The sequence below is a fragment of the Aspergillus puulaauensis genome, chromosome 8 (assembly GCF_016861865.1).
Source record: "Aspergillus puulaauensis MK2 DNA, chromosome 8, nearly complete sequence".
NCBI lineage: Eukaryota > Fungi > Ascomycota > Eurotiomycetes > Eurotiales > Aspergillaceae > Aspergillus > Aspergillus puulaauensis.
The window spans coordinates 888990-907238 of record NC_054864.1 but is presented as its reverse complement, the minus strand read 5'-3'; the positions used below and the strand labels follow the sequence as shown (position 1 = coordinate 907238).

General features: G+C 50.7%; 7 protein-coding genes across 7 annotated transcripts; 2 read left to right on the top strand and 5 right to left on the bottom strand.

The window, feature by feature from the left end:
* Nucleotides 1-757: 757 nt before the first annotated feature.
* On the bottom strand, nucleotides 758-1955 carry APUU_80350S (putative MFS efflux transporter; the record flags this gene model as incomplete). The annotated part of the gene is made up of 2 exons (XM_041696620.1): nucleotides 758-1660; nucleotides 1725-1955. 2 exons carry the CDS (start codon nucleotides 1953-1955, stop codon nucleotides 758-760), a joined length of 1134 nt encoding a protein of 377 aa, XP_041562233.1.
* A 213-nt stretch (nucleotides 1956-2168) lies between these two features.
* Nucleotides 2169-3762, bottom strand: APUU_80349S (putative citrate synthase; the record flags this gene model as incomplete). Its single annotated transcript, XM_041696619.1, has 5 exons — nucleotides 2169-2251; nucleotides 2337-2419; nucleotides 2510-3253; nucleotides 3301-3498; nucleotides 3551-3762. The coding sequence occupies 5 exons, from the start codon at nucleotides 3760-3762 to the stop codon at nucleotides 2169-2171; spliced, it is 1320 nt and encodes a 439-aa protein (XP_041562232.1).
* Nucleotides 3763-4849: 1087 nt separating this feature from the next.
* On the bottom strand, nucleotides 4850-5392 carry APUU_80348S (GFA family protein; the record flags this gene model as incomplete). The annotated part of the gene is made up of 3 exons (XM_041696618.1): nucleotides 4850-4930; nucleotides 4999-5207; nucleotides 5272-5392. 3 exons carry the CDS (start codon nucleotides 5390-5392, stop codon nucleotides 4850-4852), a joined length of 411 nt encoding a protein of 136 aa, XP_041562231.1.
* Nucleotides 5393-6803: 1411 nt separating this feature from the next.
* Nucleotides 6804-7449, bottom strand: APUU_80347S (uncharacterized protein; the record flags this gene model as incomplete). The annotated part of the gene is made up of 3 exons (XM_041696617.1): nucleotides 6804-6845; nucleotides 6921-7133; nucleotides 7189-7449. 3 exons carry the CDS (start codon nucleotides 7447-7449, stop codon nucleotides 6804-6806), a joined length of 516 nt encoding a protein of 171 aa, XP_041562230.1.
* A 2365-nt stretch (nucleotides 7450-9814) lies between these two features.
* Nucleotides 9815-11987, top strand: APUU_80346A (fungal specific transcription factor domain-containing protein; the record flags this gene model as incomplete). The annotated part of the gene is made up of 6 exons (XM_041696616.1): nucleotides 9815-9905; nucleotides 9955-10471; nucleotides 10524-10964; nucleotides 11017-11276; nucleotides 11324-11824; nucleotides 11881-11987. The coding sequence occupies 6 exons, from the start codon at nucleotides 9815-9817 to the stop codon at nucleotides 11985-11987; spliced, it is 1917 nt and encodes a 638-aa protein (XP_041562229.1).
* Nucleotides 11988-13495: 1508 nt separating this feature from the next.
* On the top strand, nucleotides 13496-15898 carry optB (small oligopeptide transporter, OPT family; the record flags this gene model as incomplete). The annotated part of the gene is made up of 1 exon (XM_041696615.1): nucleotides 13496-15898. One exon carries the CDS (start codon nucleotides 13496-13498, stop codon nucleotides 15896-15898), a length of 2403 nt encoding a protein of 800 aa, XP_041562228.1.
* Nucleotides 15899-16025: 127 nt separating this feature from the next.
* Nucleotides 16026-17585, bottom strand: APUU_80344S (uncharacterized protein; the record flags this gene model as incomplete). Its single annotated transcript, XM_041696614.1, has 1 exon — nucleotides 16026-17585. The coding sequence occupies one exon, from the start codon at nucleotides 17583-17585 to the stop codon at nucleotides 16026-16028; it is 1560 nt and encodes a 519-aa protein (XP_041562227.1).
* Nucleotides 17586-18249: the final 664 nt, after the last annotated feature.

The window sequence follows — 18249 nt, the reverse complement described above, 5'->3', positions numbered from 1 at the left end:
CGAAGTTTAAGGATTGGTAAACTGGATGGGAGAGGGTTCAGCAGCGTGGCGAAGACAGAACCCAATAACAGAGAAGTAAGGTAGATGACCTTGTGCGGGTGCATTTTACAACTGTCTTTTAAATTACGATATGATGCTATCGTGGCCACCCCTTGACGGGGAAACCCATTTACATCTTGAACAGACACTCTCTTTATAGGAACAGCCGCTATGCGCAGTCTTTATGTGTAACTTGTGGCTTTTTCTAGTTTATCTCGGTGACTATTGGGAGCTCGGCGAGTTAGGGGAGCCGATCATCCCAATCAGCAAGCATAATAAGTAACTGTAATACTTCCGTGGCTCATTCATGTTGATTCTGAGATCACGAGTCCCTCCAAGACCTCCGTTTGGCCCCGTTAATATAGACGATGGCTAGAATCGGCCAGCAAAGACCTCCAATTATTCCCGAAACTAAAGCGTACGTTTTGCCGTTATTGAGTTTTTCAATCATTGGAACCACAGACGCTGTACTCGCCGCGCCTAAAAAGCACCGAACGAAGTTGTTTGTTGCCATGACTGTGGCGGGCGTGCTGTAGTACAGATCCACAAGCAATACGTTCATGACATTATATGAGGCCGTTACCGAAAATGATACTAGAAATATTAAGATGAGAGAGACGAATAATGGTGGATGAAGATCTAGCACACAACCATAGGCTAGAATTGCAAGAGAGCAGAGAAACTGTGCATCGTGTTAGCTAGCGATTCCCACATATTTTTACTCAGCAAGGGTGGAAGATACTGTCATTGGGGCACCAATCTGAAGCCGTGCTCGCTCGATAGGAAACTTTTCCATATTCGTATCTGCACCTGAGTTCTCACTCATATTAGAAACCTCCTGGATGTATTGATCCCTCGACCGTCTATAATTCCAATCAACAACCACCCCGTTAAACGCCGCGGATAGCAACGACCCAAGTCCTGTAGGTATAAAGACAAATCCGATTCCCATTTCCGAAAGACCATAGATCTGTTTGAACTGTGCGGGAATCCCTGCTGTTACGGCATAGTAACTCGCGAAAACAATCCCATTCGCGAGTAGAATCAGCCCTGTGGGAAAGTGGAATAACATCCGTAGGGAGTTAAGCGGATTGGGGACGGCGAGTACGAGCTTTCTCTTCTGGCTTCTTGTTTCTTCTTCTTCTTCTTCCTCCTCCTCTTCTTCTGCTGATGCTGTTGCCGCTTCTGGGCGTTGTCTCCTTTTCTTTGTTTCGGTCTTCGTCTCAGGAAACAAACCCACCAGCCCTAGAAGGACTACACCTCCGCCCAGCGCCAGAAACCAGAAGACGCCCCTCCACCCAAACCGACTCTCACTTAAAACCCCACCCAGAATGGGTCCAAGAGATGGCGCAAGAATATTCCCCAGCGAGGTAAATCCCATGTACTTCCCCCTCTCGTCGGGCGTAATGATATCAGCTGCAACAGCAGCCGAGAGCGCAACTGTCCCGCTTATCCCGGTACTTTGTAGGGCGCGGAGAGCCAGCAAGGACGGATAGGTTTTGCAGAGTGCGAGTGAGATGTTGGAGATGATGTAGAGCGTGAAGCAAAGGATATAGGCGGGGCGGCGGCCAGACGTATCGGAGAGCGTGGCGGTTAGGGTTGGAGACAGGGATTGGCAGATCTTTAGGTATTTTTTCCAAGTCAGTAATGTTTTGTTGGTTGGATTAGGCTGGGCAGAGGCAGACCATGTAAGTTGTAATAGTGAGGTTGATTTGGGAGGGCGTGACGTGGAGATCGGACGCGAGGCTGTTGAGTGCTGGATAATAGATGTTTGAGGAGAGAGGGGAGAAAGCCGATGCTAGGGATGCGGCTAGGATGATCAGGCGTTTTTGGGAGGGGGTGAATCTCGAGTTGGATTCTAGAGTTTCAGATGGACGTTGTATCAGGGCCGCTGTTTCTGTAGGATGACCGTCCATTGTTTCTTCGGTGGCTGACACGAATGACAGCAATGATAGCTAGTAGGGGTTGGTAGGGGTGGTGTGTACGAGACTAGGAATATAGGAGCGCAGTTCAGACGAGGGCCTTCTATTGAATCGAACCAGTACTAGGTAGCCACATGTCCGATCTATCCAATGTTTCAAACGACTAACAGTTTGCCTCCCGTCTGTCACTAAGGTACGTAGCCGGTCTCAGATTTTCGGGCGACTAGTGGTGTCCTCTCTCGCATCGCCCGTGTAGAGATGCGTTGGGCGAAACAACTTGCCGGATGTCACTAGCCGCCAGATAACGAACACGTAAGAATCAACCGAGATATCACCGTTGTATCGAGAGCGGGAACTGGGACCGTTTGGACTCACGCATGTACTCTCGCCAGTGCGCCATGATACCCATGATTCGCTGCGCTAGCATGGCTGCCGGGATCATTTCGAGCTCGATTCCACTAATGGGGAGGCAGGGTGTCAGTAACATGAGCCAGTCTGTGCTTTGCAGACATGCAACTTGCGCAAGGAAGGAAGTGAAGGTTACTTACATGCCACTGAAGACAAAGTTTCCATAAAAGTCCGCATTTGGGTATAGACCCCTGCTGCGGAAGTAGTCATCTGCGGAAGCAGCCTGTTCAATTGCCTCGGCCAATTTCAGGAGACGGGGAGATGGTAGGTCTTTCAGGATTGATTGGATTGGACGGACTCGTGGATCGACACCCTTATAGCAGCGGTGACCGTAGCCGAATAGCTTCTTGCGTCTTTGTTTGACTTGTTCTAGAAAGGCAGGAATTGTGTCCACCGTTCCTATCTCCGCTAGGGCTCGCTGGCCCGACTCTGTGGCGCCGAAGTGGAGCGGTCCCCAGGCGGATGTTACAGATGTGATGAGACATGAAATAGGGTCTGTTAGAGAAGAGGCCGTTACAAGTGCAGAGAATACAGTGAGTGCCATTCCATGATCAGCGTTGAGCATGGCGAACCGACGGAAGCATGACAGCTTGACAACGTCAGGGACTCCCGTTGCAGGATCGACGAGACCCGCCATGGTAAACAGGTTCTCACAGTAGGTTTTTTCTAATGATGGCAGGGTAAAGTTAGTCTTCCTTCGGTGACTGGCGACGATTCCAAACACGACCGCGTACCCGGCAACAGTACGTAAGACAGCCTTATCGACATTGTCCCGGTTACCCTGATACTGGTGTGCGGATGTCGACGCGGGGATTGAATCTGGTAGACAGGCCAAATAAGCAGAGAGTCCTGTCAGCATGAGTGCCAATGGAGAGGTAGTGCTTCTATAAACGAGTTAGTTAGGTGCAACTTGTATGGGAAAAGCACGCACGGCATAGCTTGTATTGCCTTCCGAACGCTGTCGGGCACAGCCAGCATATATGTCGCTAACTGGGAGCGAATATCCTCTCTTTGTGATGCTGTCGGATATGACCCCCATACTAGCAGATATAACATGTCCTCAAAGTCGCTGTTCCATAGCTCCTCCAAACTGTACCCACGGAAGAGGAGGAGGCCGCGATCATGGTCTCTAGAGCACGTTAGTCTCACTAGATCCCATATTTGGGAAGTTGGGCTCATACGAGAAGCTAATAGCAGATTCGAGCACAGTTGTGTTCAGTAATCCTGGATCGTGCACCCTGAGTCCGCTTGAAACCTGATCAGCTCGGTTCGAACCTACTGCAAGCGCCTTTATTTTCTTCAGTTCGGTGGCTGCAACAGCGTTTCGCCTTATTGGTATCTCATATTTGATGTCGGTTCGCGAGTCCCTGACGTAGAGGGTCCCCGAAGACATTGTTCTGTGATGGTCAGATCAGGAATTCTGGTGGAAAGTTGCCTGGGCTGGGAGATAATGATCTCTTGTATGTATACTCTGCCATCGAAAATAGTCTCGGTGAGTACGAGTCGAGGCTGAGTCCGCAAAACTCTGTTTTGCTATAAGGAACGGAGCCGTAAGCTTCCTTACACAGAGATGACGGGCTGAGCTCATAATATCGTGTTTGTATCTCTCCGACAGCAGGCGGTGGTTTTCGTCTTGTCTCACCGAGCACCCATGCGCGAATATAGTTGCGAGAATCACTCCGGACCGTGTGATTGGAACCTTGGCGGGCGAAACTGAGGTGCCTGGATACCGTAGATCTCCGAGCTGCGATCTCCGAGCTGCGATGTCAGAATGGAATACTCACCTAAGCATTCCATTATCATATTTCCTAGAGTGGTTGGTGCCTATCGAAAATCACCGATCCACTCGATTCAGCTAGGAGAATGTGGTTGAAACAATCACGACGCCGTCTTTCCGTCGATTATAGAGCAACCTGCTTGGGTTGTCCTCACTTGAGCACTTTCCTATTTCGTTCAGAAGCCCTTCGCGCCTTCCGCTGCCATCCATGATGCCGGTAGTTTCGTAGGAAAGAACAACCGACACCAACGGCTCTTTCCTATTAATTGTTCGGCAGGCAGGAACGATGGACCGGCTGTACCTTCCTATATGACCGCAGTTTCGTAAGGCAGGAGCGGCCGCAACGATGGCTCTTTCCTTGAAGGGATTCATGAAATTCGCAGTTCCCAGCTCGCGGGTTTAATCAGGCCTTCAAGTATAGTAGGCATATGCTCATTTCCAAGTCTAGACTAATTCAAGAGACGGATATTTTATGGATGTTCATAGTTGCTCCCAGTATTACAGGAAGATGGTGGGAGGAGCAATGAAAGCTCAGGGTTCATTGTACTTCCATGGGCTTAGTTTCAGAGGGCAAGGCGAAATAATAGGGTCCAGAAAAGGCGCCAAAAGTAGTACCATTCATATTTTGCTATACTATCGTGTCAAATACTTGCATATCGTTCCATTCATAAGGCGTCTCCAACTTTTCGTCGCGTCGTGTCGCTTACTGGGGCATGTGCTCGAAAGGATTGGCCAGGTGCTCCGCGCAGAAGGGGAGCTTGCTGACGGTCCAGATCTCCGTGTCCTATTTGTATGCGGGGTTAGTTGCGCTATTCTGGCGGCATTTCCGGTATTGTTTTGCAGGAAACGTACAGGTTTCAGATTCTTCTTGATTTCGGTGTCCAAGGTACCAGCCTTGAGAGCAATAATTGGGGGAGCAGCCTCGGGGTCGTGGGCAATGGGAGAACCGCACTCAGAGCAGAAGATGCGGTGGACGGGCTGGCCGGAGGAGCCGTTCTTTGCGTAGCTCTTGGTAGGTCCCTTGATGGTCAAGGAATCCTTGGGGACGACAGTAACAAGGGCTGCAAGAAGTTAGAATCTACTCTCCAGTGATTGGACAATTATTGGTGGGTTTGCATTGCTTACAGTAGGTTGAACCGCTCTGGCGCTGGCAGTCATCGCAGTGGTCGTAGGCCGTGATGAGGGGCTTGTCAACCTCGGCGGAGTAGGTGACAGCACCACACAGACAGTGACCAGTCAAAGGCATTGTGACGTTATGGAACTGGATAAACTAGGGCGATTTTGCTCGAGAAGTTCGAGGCGGGATGGGCCTTTGATTGGACGAGAGGCAGAGGATAGCGATCAAGGTGCTCACGGATTGGGGACCCTTGAGAAGACGTGCGGAGGGAAGTGGTATTTATAACAGCCGGTGAGCGACATTCTGAGTTCTTCGAGTGATCCAGGATTCCATGGTCCAAGTGACTGCTGCTCACCGTCCGAGCGACCGGGAACCACAGAGCTAAGCCCAGAATTTGTCATGACGGAGGAGTGCGAAGTGGGCAGAAGGAGGTGAGGGGTTGGCTGGCAACACCTGCGTCACACACTGTCAATCACAACAACACTCCAGCTATCTTCCATCAATTCTTATCAATTCGCGCATCAATTGCACTTCCGAACAATATTGCGTCCTACGAATTACTCTACATCAATTCAACTTCTTCTTTCTCAAGCTGTGACGACATATTTTGACGAGCTCCCTCGATGCGAGCTCCTCGATGCGAGCATGCTATGGAGGGGCAGAGCGGCAACCCCAGCCTCCACGAACGAACCGGATTTGCGCTGGAGTCTTCTCCATCAAGCCCAGACGCTCGGAGCAGTCCATCCTCGATTCGAACCAATCAGTCCTTGCGCCGACTATATCCGGTGCAGCTGCCAGCTCCTCAGTAAGCTGAAGCGAGGGCCCGACTCCGGTCGGGAGCTTGCCTTGCAGCTGCTATCTCAAATCATGGCCCCGCTGCAAGTATTTGTCACCGTCAGGGCCTCCGAATAACACAGGACTGGTCACTGGACGAATTGTTGTGATAATCACCTGCGGTGGATCCGCAAATCTGCCTTTCATGCGGAATACCCACGTCAACATTGAGAGGAATAATATACGAGGGTCTTTTACTCTTTTTACGTTTCTCGAAGGCTTCCACCAAAGATATGGCATACAACTCGCGGCTATCAGCCCACCGGCTCGACCACTAAAACTTCAACCCATGTGGCCCTCAACAATTCTGGCCCCTCCAAACCTTAATGCAGCGTGATAAGGTACCACTACTGCCGGTCAAAGGGAGAATTTCAAATCAGATATCCCAAAAATGCCGCTCGCACACCTCCGATTGGATATTTACTTTGCAAGACACCAGCCTTTGAAACACCAAAGTCCATTTATTGGAAACAATATGCACCTCAAAAGAATGACTCTTGCGACCTACCAATTATGGCCAATCTAGCGGTCCGTCTCAGACACCCACAAAGAATTGATTTACCCGTGCAGGTCGATCCCGGCATTTCACCGGCTGCAAACCATGTCAACTCTTATCAAGCTGACAGCTTTCGTGGCACGTACTCAGTCGGATATACTATGCGTATGCGTATTCGCATCTCTCGAGTATCAACAGACTGAAAGTGACCTAGCTATCACGTCTCGCGTGCACCAGCTTATCGGCCGCACTCTTTTCATAGTTAGCAAAATCTGTATCGGTGAACAGGGTGGTTAGAACTTGATGCCGCCCCGCAGTTCTACCCACCTGCATCTGGGCCGCCATCCCACCCCTCGGATTTTGTCCGCCGTAGATCATCGATTCTTCGTGTTGGGCGTCGCTGGCATCATCTTTTGTCACAAATGCTTCTGGCGCATTCGCTGATACTGGCGGAAGACCGAGTGCTTCATTTCTATCTGCAATTGACCTAACCTGCGAGGCAACGGATCCCGCTGTTGGGGGTTTATTGAAAGCACGACCCTGTAGACTTTGATCAATGTCATTGCCGCCAACTCTGAGGAGCCGGAACACAAACCTCTAGTTCCTGTAGTTCTCTCGCATCTTCTTGCGTAATCCGATTCTGGGGTTTGTGGGCCAGTTCGTCGAGCTTCTCATCAAAACTCATCTGTCGCATCGCCAGACCTTGGGCGATCGCAGCAGGCCCTCCCTGGATCGGACCACCGCCTGTCAATTCGCTCTCTATATGGCCAATCACCGAAACATCTTCAGGTGTGATGCGCTGGCCGCTTTCAGCAGCGCGCTTGAGTTCGTCGATGGAAGGCAAATCAGAAGACATAATAGGGCTGAAATCTTTGTTTTGTTACGGATATTAGGTGAGTGTGAGTTGTTGGATGGTTCTACATGAGTTTTCTATATATCTCGCTCGCCACGGTGATGTCAGTATAGCCTAAGACGGGATGTTGATGACATCGCCCTCAGCCAACCACAACACAGAATCGCTTGTAGGGCATATCTATCGGTAGTTGAATGAGGGGCCGATGGGGGAGTACTAGGGTTGGTAGAACACCAAGGGAATTTCGACACTTCCATAGCAAAGTCGGAAGTTGCTCTAAGTAACTGACTGGCGGCACAGAATGTTAGCAATCCCTGGCCTCCGCTGCACTCTCTACCAACACTGTGGCATGAGCAGTACCCATGTACTACATTAGCACAAACGATGCGAGCGTCCCTTGACCAAGACTTCGAGCCGTCGTGGGCCTCAGCCGTAGGCAAGCAATGAAGCATCGAAGTCACGCCCTCTATGGGATGGCCTGGACTCCTGCGCGTCGGTCACTGGGTGTATCCATGTAACACAAACAATATGCGAACCGAACAACCAAGGGCACATTTCGATGTGCATGAGCTGCTACAAACTGCCCAACCCCCACAGGGCCCCCTGGAGCCCTAAACAAGGCGAAATGAGTTGTCCTCTGCTGTGACCAGTACCCGAGGAGAAATAAAAGACCCAGCAAGTACCAGCACGGTCTATCGAAGAAACCTTCCAATGTCACTGTCGGCATCATGTCACCAGAGGTAGAAGTAACTTTGGGTGCCGGTTGTCATACTGTAGCATCAGTGAGAGCGTTGTGGTCAGGATCGCGCAGGCTGCTTGCGGATTTACCCTCGTGGGTTTGGGCTCGCCCTGCTTCGTCATCGTGCGAGGCTGGATCGACGCGCGCAAGCCTGCCTATTTGTGTCACATATCTCGGCAGCATGTGAGTCTGACCAGGGGCAAACATGCAATTGTAGATGCTCGTGCCAAGTTGATAGGGAGGGAGTCGAACCTGAGGAACAAGGCCGACATGATCTGCTGAAGTAGGCCGAGCACAAGACTGGGAGGCATGTTATCACATAGGGGACGCGCCGTCATATTGCGAGTCGAGTCACAATTTCCAGACTGGGCGGAATCTTCGTTGATAAAAGGGGTTATTTGCACTCATGAGTAGTGTTCGCCGGGTAGCATCTGTATATATAACTTGCCCACGACTAGAACTATATCCAGACATCGGCGGCTTATGTAGCGTATTTGAGATGAGGAGCAGCAACGGCCCCGCAACCTGCCTAGACGGAATAACCCATTCAAACTTATAGGTGATCTATACTGGTGCGAAGTAAAAAAAAGGCGCCGGAGACAAACAAGCCCGGTTCATACCGGTCAATTCTACTGAGCCCATGCACAGTAGCCGGTACCGCCCCGGTCATCCCAGCCTGCATGGCAATGCTTCACCTTGGCCTCATGTCACCAATTTGTGGAGATGAGGTATTACCCTGTTGCAGCCTGGGCCCTGGATGAGGTATGATATTCGACCGCAGTAGGTAACGATCGGTGTGGTTGTACTTGGGCGAGGATGGACTCCTATGCACTGCGCACGGTACAGGGCACTTTAAACACCTGTGGTTGTTGGGAACTTCCAACTTGCCATTAGACCAAGAGGACCAGTTTCGCAAAGTCTGACCAATTATTTGACGAACCATGATAGCCATTGTGGGTAGGGGCCGTATTCGGGGTGATGGCGGCATCTGCAAGGCAGTTAGCCGCAACGTTGCAGCCCATTCCAACAGGCAAATCACAGAAGACGGAAAATTAAACAAACAGTGTGGTCAGACCTGTCAGTGCTGCTTGTTGCTATCAAAAGCTTAGGTGGTTGTTTACAGGTCCCCACCCTCAGGTCAACCTGATGTCGCCAACTCCCACACATATTCACTCACACATTTACTGACGAATTCACACACACCCACTCCACCTCATAGTGAATTAACACAGCAACCAAAACTGCTAGTATTCACAGGCAGTCTATGTCCCGGATATACAATTAACCCATATATCCGATCCAGTGACAATACTATCTGTGCCTGAAGCTGCCTGAGTTGTCGAGATGGAGGAGCCTGAGAGTCCTCATTCGTAAGCTATCCCTTAAGCATCGAAGCTCACTACATCCACAGAGAATTTATTCACTAAGATGCTTACCATCCGGGGCCTCATGAATGCTGATGACTCGAAACCGAACAGGTCTGCTTCGAGGAGAAATAAGAAGGCTTGTACTGAGTGCCGTCAGCAGAAGGCATGAGTCAATCCTCATTCCGAAGCCGGGGAAGAATATTTGTCGTGAAATTATCTGTGTTTATTATGCTAATATGGATCTGCCGTTAGGCCCGCTGCGATGCTTTCAAGAAACAGCCCTGCAGTCGATGTGAGAAACTCGAGTTACGATGCGTCTTGTCGGAGGGATTCCGGAGGGAGCACAAACGGCAGTGCGTATCTGCAGCTTAAACCAGGAGTCTGACAGGTACTAACACTCAGGCAGGAAGTACGAGCAGCTGGAGAAGGAAACTGATGAGTTGAGAAAGCAACTGTCCGCACAAGCATCGTCCAGTCTACGCCACCCAGCCCAGGAAGTCCCTGCTATGATGTTGTTACCCAATCCCGCGGACGGTGGGTTCAGGCGTCTCGGAGCGGCACCGGGGCTGGGGGATGACGATAATAACCTTGGATATGCTACCTATGCTACGGCTGATGGGTCGCACTTTTTGCTTTCCGAGGCTGGCCCTGATGCGCTGCCCCATCTTGCCGCCGCTACGCTGGATACCTCTGCGTGCAACAGTTCAAAGCTCGCTGATTTGGTACCTGGGTCTATGTATAAGCACACCGTTACTGGACAGGCCAGACCACAACCTCTACAGCCCCCTGTCGGGATGGGCCCGGTGGTGTCGACGAAGAAGCATCTTGCCTTGGCTGGGGTCGACCCTAACCGTACGTTACCTCGAACGATTTCTGGTGTGAGCTTGAGCGGAGATGAAATCGACGAGATATTTGATCTGTGAGCTATTCGTTCCGTTGATGTCGGCTGGATTCCCACTGACATTTTCTAGTTTCTACCGCCAGTACGCACATTTCATACCCGTCCTCGACACAAAAAGCACACCGAACCATACATACGAACAATCTGACTTCTTATTCTGGGCTATAATCGGAACCGCCTCGAAAACGTGTGTTAAGAACCCGACTCTCTTCCCAGCCCTTGTCAAACCTATAGTAGACTTGGCATTCCTTTCCCCCCTGTCAGGCTGTGGACCGTGGAATATTGTGCAGGGCCTACTTATCGTTCTCAACTGGCCTTTCCCCAAGAATGACGATGGGATTGACATTATATTCCCCTTGGCAGGACTGCTACTGCACGTGGCCATGCAGTATGGCATGCACAACCCAGTATCTAGCCATGAGTTCTACAAGACAAGGCATCAGCTGCCGTCGCCGGTCGACATCACCCATCGTTCGGAACTATGGGCATACACCATAATCACTTATCAGCGGTAAGTGACTTGCCGCCTGTACAATCACGCCAACTGTGCTAAAGTAGAGTAGTGCATGCCTGATGAAAGGACAACCCCCTCGATCTCTACCAGACCTCACTCAAGACATAAGCCAACGCAAGGTCCTATACCAGCACATGTCTCCGTACGTTCGGATCCGCCTGAAGGCCCAGGAGATCGTCACGCAGTGCGGCACAGCCGTAAACGAATACGGCGTCCTTAATTTAGCTGCTGCAGAAGAGCGCGGACTCGACCTTCTTCTGAAGGCATACGAACAGCGAGTTTGTGACCTGCACATTGATGCACCGACATGTAAGCCACCCACCTGGACTTGTTTCTTGCTAAAACTAATGGCTCAGCAATGGTCCGCTTCGACGTCCTCGTGGCTAGTCTTAGCGTGCAGGGAATGCACTTCTTGAAAAACCTTACGCTATACGCCGACAACTGCCTAAGAAAACTCCAGACCGCCGCCTGTGCTGTAATCGACGCCATCCAAATAATGGCCCACGAGCTCGAGTCTCTAGCTGTTTGCCCCTCTCAGGTCTGGTTTGGCCTTCTCCTCGCTGGGTCAATTCTGCTACGCATGATCAAGGGCCACGATACCGACATCGTCGACTTCGGCAAAGCGAGAGAGTACTTCATGAAGTCGTTGAATTTGACAAAACTCATGATCGTAACCAACAGTGATATGCCAACGAGGATAGTTACTTGCTTAAGCCAGCTATATAACAGCAACAAGGCGTTTCGGAAACCAGATGGGAGTATCTTGGTTGCGCTAAGGATTCGCAGTCGCCTTGCCCTGGCACCGGTTATTGATACGATGTGGTGGTGGAAGGAGGAATTTGAGCCAGCGCTAGCTGGTACGTCTCACTATCACCGCTGCGTTGCATTGTTATTATCACTAACATGTTGATAGTCCCCGAGGAAAGCAGCGAAAATGTTCCTGCCAGCATTGAGTCCGTGAACCTATACAATGACCAGTTCTGGACAGACCTTGAGTGGGCACTCAACATCCCTGATTAGTGGATGCGACCCCGACTGCAACCGCGCGGTATGATATGGCTATACTGATTTGCCACTGGGAATTTGACTTTCTGTCGATATTACACGATATTGATGTTAAGTATCACCATCATCGGTTGGGGAACTGTTCTAATTGTGGAACGAATGTTCGATTCCCTGATTTTTGACGTTTGGGTCCTTGACTAACTGAGATTGAACCGACCATTATCATTCCATTCAAAGTTTTCGTCCCTGTTTGGGAGATAGGATACATGGATGGTGTTGGTCGGAATTACGGCGCGAAAGGTAGTGCTACAATTGGCCCGACATATCGGTCTTGTACAGAAGAGAGATGCACAAACCTGCAATCATATTTCCCTACTGTGTCTGAACTGAGACAAGATGGCGCCATTGCTGGAGAAACCACTACCGCAACAACCGAGACCATGTAACGCTGCTATCTCGTCAATGGGCACAGATGTCAACCAACCAGCTAGTGCTATCACTAACACTAACACCAGTAGGCCAGTGCTTAGCCTGGTGGGAGGTCAGCACCCAGTTTTCACCAAGGTTAATTACCAACGCCCGAGCACGCAAGGACCTTCTTGAACCTTTAGTTTAGCACATTAGCCTGAACTCTGATGTCGGCCAATCGATCTTGTCCTTCCCATCGCAAGCCCCGGGGATTATGGCAAGAAGCCCTATTCCGCAAGGATTGGCCTACTCATGCGCGAATGACTCGGGTTTCCTGTACTAGCTGGATTAGCACTAAGTACTGGCTCGGTTGACACGGGATATAGGACGCCCTGGCCGCTTCCACCACTACGATGGTCGAGAGTGACTTGGCGTGTTGGCATGAGCTTCGCATCTAGCTTATCGAGGACAAGCACGCGGGCCCCTCGAAGATAGTACCGTATTGTTACACTTGTTCGATCGCCCGTGCTCGCGCCAGATAGCCACCGTCCATTAATTGGGGAATACCCCCGAGCCACAGCGTGCCACAATACCCCTATACCCACGGTTTCGCTGGCATACTTGCGGGGTTGCGGATATTGTCGGAGATGGAAGGTTTGCGCGTGGTCTTCTGTAACTCAAAAGGGGATAATAACATGGAAACGGGGTCTATGATGTGCTACTGTGATAATATAGCCAATGGCCGTGTTGTTTGTTAGGCTCTGTGGACGGCCTGTTGGTTTGCGATTGGATGTGATTGCGGCAGAGAGATTGCTGGAGATGGACTATTTTGGTCTGGGGCGTGTCGCGCATGATGCTGCCAGAGAGGGCTAGATGGAGTGGTATCTGTTGTTTCGTGTCCTGGTCATGATAAGGAGTGGAAGCGAATGCTACCCCAGTGAGGCCGATATGAAGTGTTACCGAATTAGGAAGGTGAGAGTATTTACTTCAGATGGCCGCGGGCAGCCATCTCTCACTTAATACTCCCTGTCTCCTCTTCTCCCATCGACCCTGTATCGTCCATCTCGAATCTACACTGTCCATTGAGCTATCTAGGCTATTGGTCTTTTGCTACAATGGAGGAGAAATACCAACCCCCCGTCCGTGTTACTTCGACGGAAGACTCGCTCAAGGGCTCTGGTGCTCTCTCTGGAGACGGCGCTACCCCCAGTAACACTGCCCATCAACTGAGACTCATCAAGCAGCATCACCATTGGGACCCCAATCTCCCCGATGACCTTGCTGATGAGATTGACGATGCTCTGCACACCAATAACGAGGGTACTCGCCGGGAAATAACCCACAGTCTGCTCGAGAACTCTCCCTACCCTGAAGTGCGCGCTGCTGTCCCCAACACTGATGAAGGCGGATACTCCAACACCTTTCGTGCCTGGGCCATCGGCCTTTTGCTCGCAACCATCGGGTCGGCTCTCAACAGCCTGTTTTCTATGCGCCAACCCTATATCATTATCCCCTCCTACGTCGCTCAGGTCGTCGCCTACCCGATCGGTGTGGCCTGGGCAAAGGTCATGCCGAAAAAGGCGTACAACGTGTTTGGAATCAAATTCAGTCTTAATCCGGGGCCGTATACCAAGAAGGAGCATGCCATCTCTGTTATAATGGCCAATGCCACCTTTGGCGGCGGTGCGGCGTATGCTACCGACATTATAATTGCGCAGCGCGCGTTCTACAAGCAACGCTTTGACTGGGTGTTTGAGATCTTCATGTGCATATCCACACAGATGTTGGGCTTTGGCATGGCCGGATTCTTCCATCGGTTTCTAGTCACTCCTGCCGCGATGATCTGGCCGTCGACACTCATCAACACATCACTGTTCACGGCCCTCCACGACCACAGCAGACCCGATCCCGCCAAGGTGTCAGGTTGGATTATTGGCAAGTACAGGATGTTTTTATACTGTATGATTGGGTCATTTGTGTGGTATTGGTTTCCCGGGTACATCGCACCATTCCTCAGTGTCTTCGCCTGGGTAACTTGGATCAAGCCGCAGAACGTGGTCATCAATCAATTGTTCGGCGGGTGGACTGGGCTGTCGCTGATTCCAATCACGTTCGACTGGACCCAGGTTTCGGGTTTCAACTTCAGCCCTCTTATCTCGCCCTGGCATGGCATTGCAAATACCCTACTTGGGTTGGTGATCTTCTTTTGGATTGTCACTCCTGCCATGCACTACACCGGTATCAACTATTACAAGTACCTGCCCATGAGCGATTCCAGCAGCTATGACAACACTGGTCAGGTCTACAATGTTTCTCGCATCCTAACTCCGGAAATGACTTTGGACTTGGCTAAATACGAAAGCTACTCACCTCTCTTTCTGTCCACCACGTTCACCCTCTGCTATGGCCTGTCCTTCGCCACGATTATTGCCGTCATTGTTCATGCTGTGCTGTTCCACGGAAAGGATATTTGGGCGCGACTCCGCCGGATTGGGCAGGAAGAGGAAGACGTCCATGGACGCCTTATGGCCAGGTTCAAACCAGTTCCATTGTGGTGGTATGGTGTTATCACACTTATCATGATCGGGATTGCTCTCGGGGTCAGCCAAGGGTATCCAACGCATCTTACTTGGTGGGCATTCTTCATCTCGCTAGTCATGGCGGCAGTCTGGTTCGTACCTTGTGGAATTATTCAGGCCTCAACAAACATCCAAATTGGACTCAACGTGATTACCGAGTTTGTCATCGGCTACATGCAACCCGGCAGACCAATGGCAATGATGCTATTCAAGACATACGGCTACATCAGCATGTACCAAGGACTTTTCTTCTGTCAGGACATGAAACTGGGGCATTACATGAAAATCCCTCCCCGGGTGACCTTCGCCGCTCAAATGGTATCCTGCATCTGGTCCTCCATTGTGCAGATTTGCGTTATGAACTGGGCACTGGGCTCCATCTCGAACGTGTGCGAATTAGATCAAGCGAACCGCTATACCTGCCCCAATGGCCGCGTATTCTTCAATGCTTCTGTCATTTGGGGCACAATCGGACCTGCCCGCATGTTCTCCCCTGGCCAGATGTACTCCGGCCTCATGTGGTTTTGGCTCGCTGGGTTTTCGCTACCGGTCGTAATTTACGTCCTCGCGCACCTTTCAAGGAACACCAAATATGCACGCTATATCCGTCTTCTTAATGCTCCTATTATTTTCGGCGGAACAGGACTTATTCCGCCTGCTACCCCATTGAACTACCTTTCCTGGGGCATTGTAGGGTTCATCTTCAACAAGTATATCCGCGACCGCTGGCGCGGGTGGTGGATGCAGTACAACTACGTCTTGTCAGCAGGACTGGACGTTGGATTGGCTTTATGCACAATCTTCATCTTCCTCACGCTCAACCTGACCAAGACGGAGTTTCCGAGTTGGTGGGGAACCAACATCGCTGCTGATACGATGGACGCTTCGGGCACGGCGGTGCAAGTTACGGGCGTGAAGTTTGGGCCGGAGAAATGGTAGGCATACTCAAAGTACCGTTTTTCTCGTATGTACCTGGTTTGAGTATGATTAGGAATATGATGGGATTAATGTGAACGTTCTAATCAATCAATTTACGAGTTATGATTATGGCACTGCAAAGCCGCTCTCAGGCCAAACCCAACCCACTAAAGGTAGTGTCATTACACCTATCCAGAAACCCCAATACCTCCTCTTTATCATGCCACGCATCATTATACGCCGCACTAAGAGTCACCCTCCCCTTCCAAGTCCCCAAGAACAGACCCAGTCCAGTCCCCAATTCCTCACCCGTAACCCACGGATCCTCAACCTCAAACTCCCCATACTTATGCCTGATCACTTTGTCAAGAATTCCCATGCTCGATATCGACACCGACGGTGTCTCATTCCGGGCCGGGACAGGCTGTGTCTTCCCATCAGCGGGGTACGGGATTGTTCCCATTCCCCAGTACGAGGGGACGAGGAAGATATGATCTTTGTCGTGCCGGATATCGAGGTAGAAGGCCCGGATTATAGATGCGACATCTGCGTACTCTTTCCGCTGATCCAAAACTGTGTCGTTGGAGTTGGAATCCGTGCTTGTTCTTGAACTCTTTTCTAATGCCGGAACGGTTAAATCCACAGCCAGCCCCTTCCCCGAGACGGAATGATACACTGAAGCCGGATGCGAAGCAGTGCTATACGGCTCCACGCAGTTCACTCGCTCGTTAATGAGACTATAGTTCAGATACCGCGCTTGACGCTCGGTCTCCCCCTTCTCTTGCAGGTCTCGCACGACGAGTGGAATAGCAGCGTGGTATGCGTGTGTAATACTAAGCCCTAACTCTCGACACGCAGCGAGGATGCTAGCCGTCTGTTCCTGGGACAGTGTAACTGCAACGCGCTGGTGTTTCCCTGGACCGCTATTGTCGCGTTTAAAGGGTGGACTGGCGAGTTCGACATTTTCTCGAAGAGTCGCGTTATATTTCTGGATCTCGGCCATGCGCTGCTTGTGCGATTCATCTAGCTCTGGCGGGATTTGGGCTGCGATGCGGAGTGGTGGGCTTAGGTTTTGATATTCAGTGCCGAATTGGGGGAGTTTATATCCCGGTTCGTTTTGGGCTTGGTGTGCATGTGCAGCATGCGAGAGGAGATTATGGAAGAGAAGCAGGGTTCCCGTTCCGTCTATGATGTCGTGGTGGGAGCGCAGGATTAGGTCTCCTGTAACCCTCCCATTATGAAGGCCAGTTCTGATGAAGAATATAGTTGGAAAGTCCGGGACAGGAGGGTCTGAGTTGCACCATTCTAACCCTGAGATTCCGTCGTCGATGGTGATGAATGTTTCGTCTAGCCAGTCCTGGACGGTGTATGAGGGAGAGAAGGTCTCGTAAACTTTCTTGCATTTCCTCTGATTCTCGTCGTACACTACACGTGAAGCAATTGTGGGATGGTCATACCGCAGCCACGCCCAGGCTTTTCGGAGGGCTGATTCGAGGTTCTCCACTGCTTCGTCCTGGGGCGTGGATTCAGGTACAGGAATTGATAGTGAGATGAACCCCGTCATAGCGAAGAAAGTCCGCCCTGTTCCTTCGTATGCTTTGGCCAGGGAAGTATAGAATTGCTCGGCTTCATCGACATCTCGTTCCCATCGGCCTGGGGTTGTTGATGTCCAGGTGAAGTTGGCGATGTTGGGGGCTAGCTGTGCCATTTTGTCGTATGAATTGGGATGGGTGTATTACTGGGGTCCAATGCCTTTAAGTGTCGACTCACGGTGGTCGGGCGTAGAGCCGGTTTATATCAATATTTCAGCTGGATGAGGGTCTTCGGGGAAACCTCGGCAACTGTGGTGGGCTGGTTGTCCCCATCGGGAAGGTCGTCACACTTCCAGTAACTGTGATATCAGAATGCAGTTCAAAGCTAGCTTTACTCGGATTGTATTGAGAGTCTATTTCTGGTTAGTCATTGTATACAACTCGAATGACTGCTGGTCAGGCATGCCTAATTCATATATATATTATCGCACTGTATCGAAATAACTACAAATACACCACCAAATTTAGCAAATTTATTTCGACTGTTAAGGAAAGTGCGACTGGATATTTGCTGGTCGCTCTTTCCTTATAAACGCAAATAGTACTGTACTACAAATGAGGCAGGGGCCACCCAGAAGTTCCAAGCCCGCTCGAGGAAGGCACGCATGGCACATCGTTTTGTGGAATGTGATGTGCTGGTCGAAACACTGGCCGCTTGCTGGCTTGATTGGCATAGAAAGCTTGGTTTGGGCTTCAGTATTAATCTAGGTTGTACCGGAGACCCGGGACTGCAGCCGACGTTTATCAGGCTTATGATTGCGAATAAAGGGCCGTCTATGG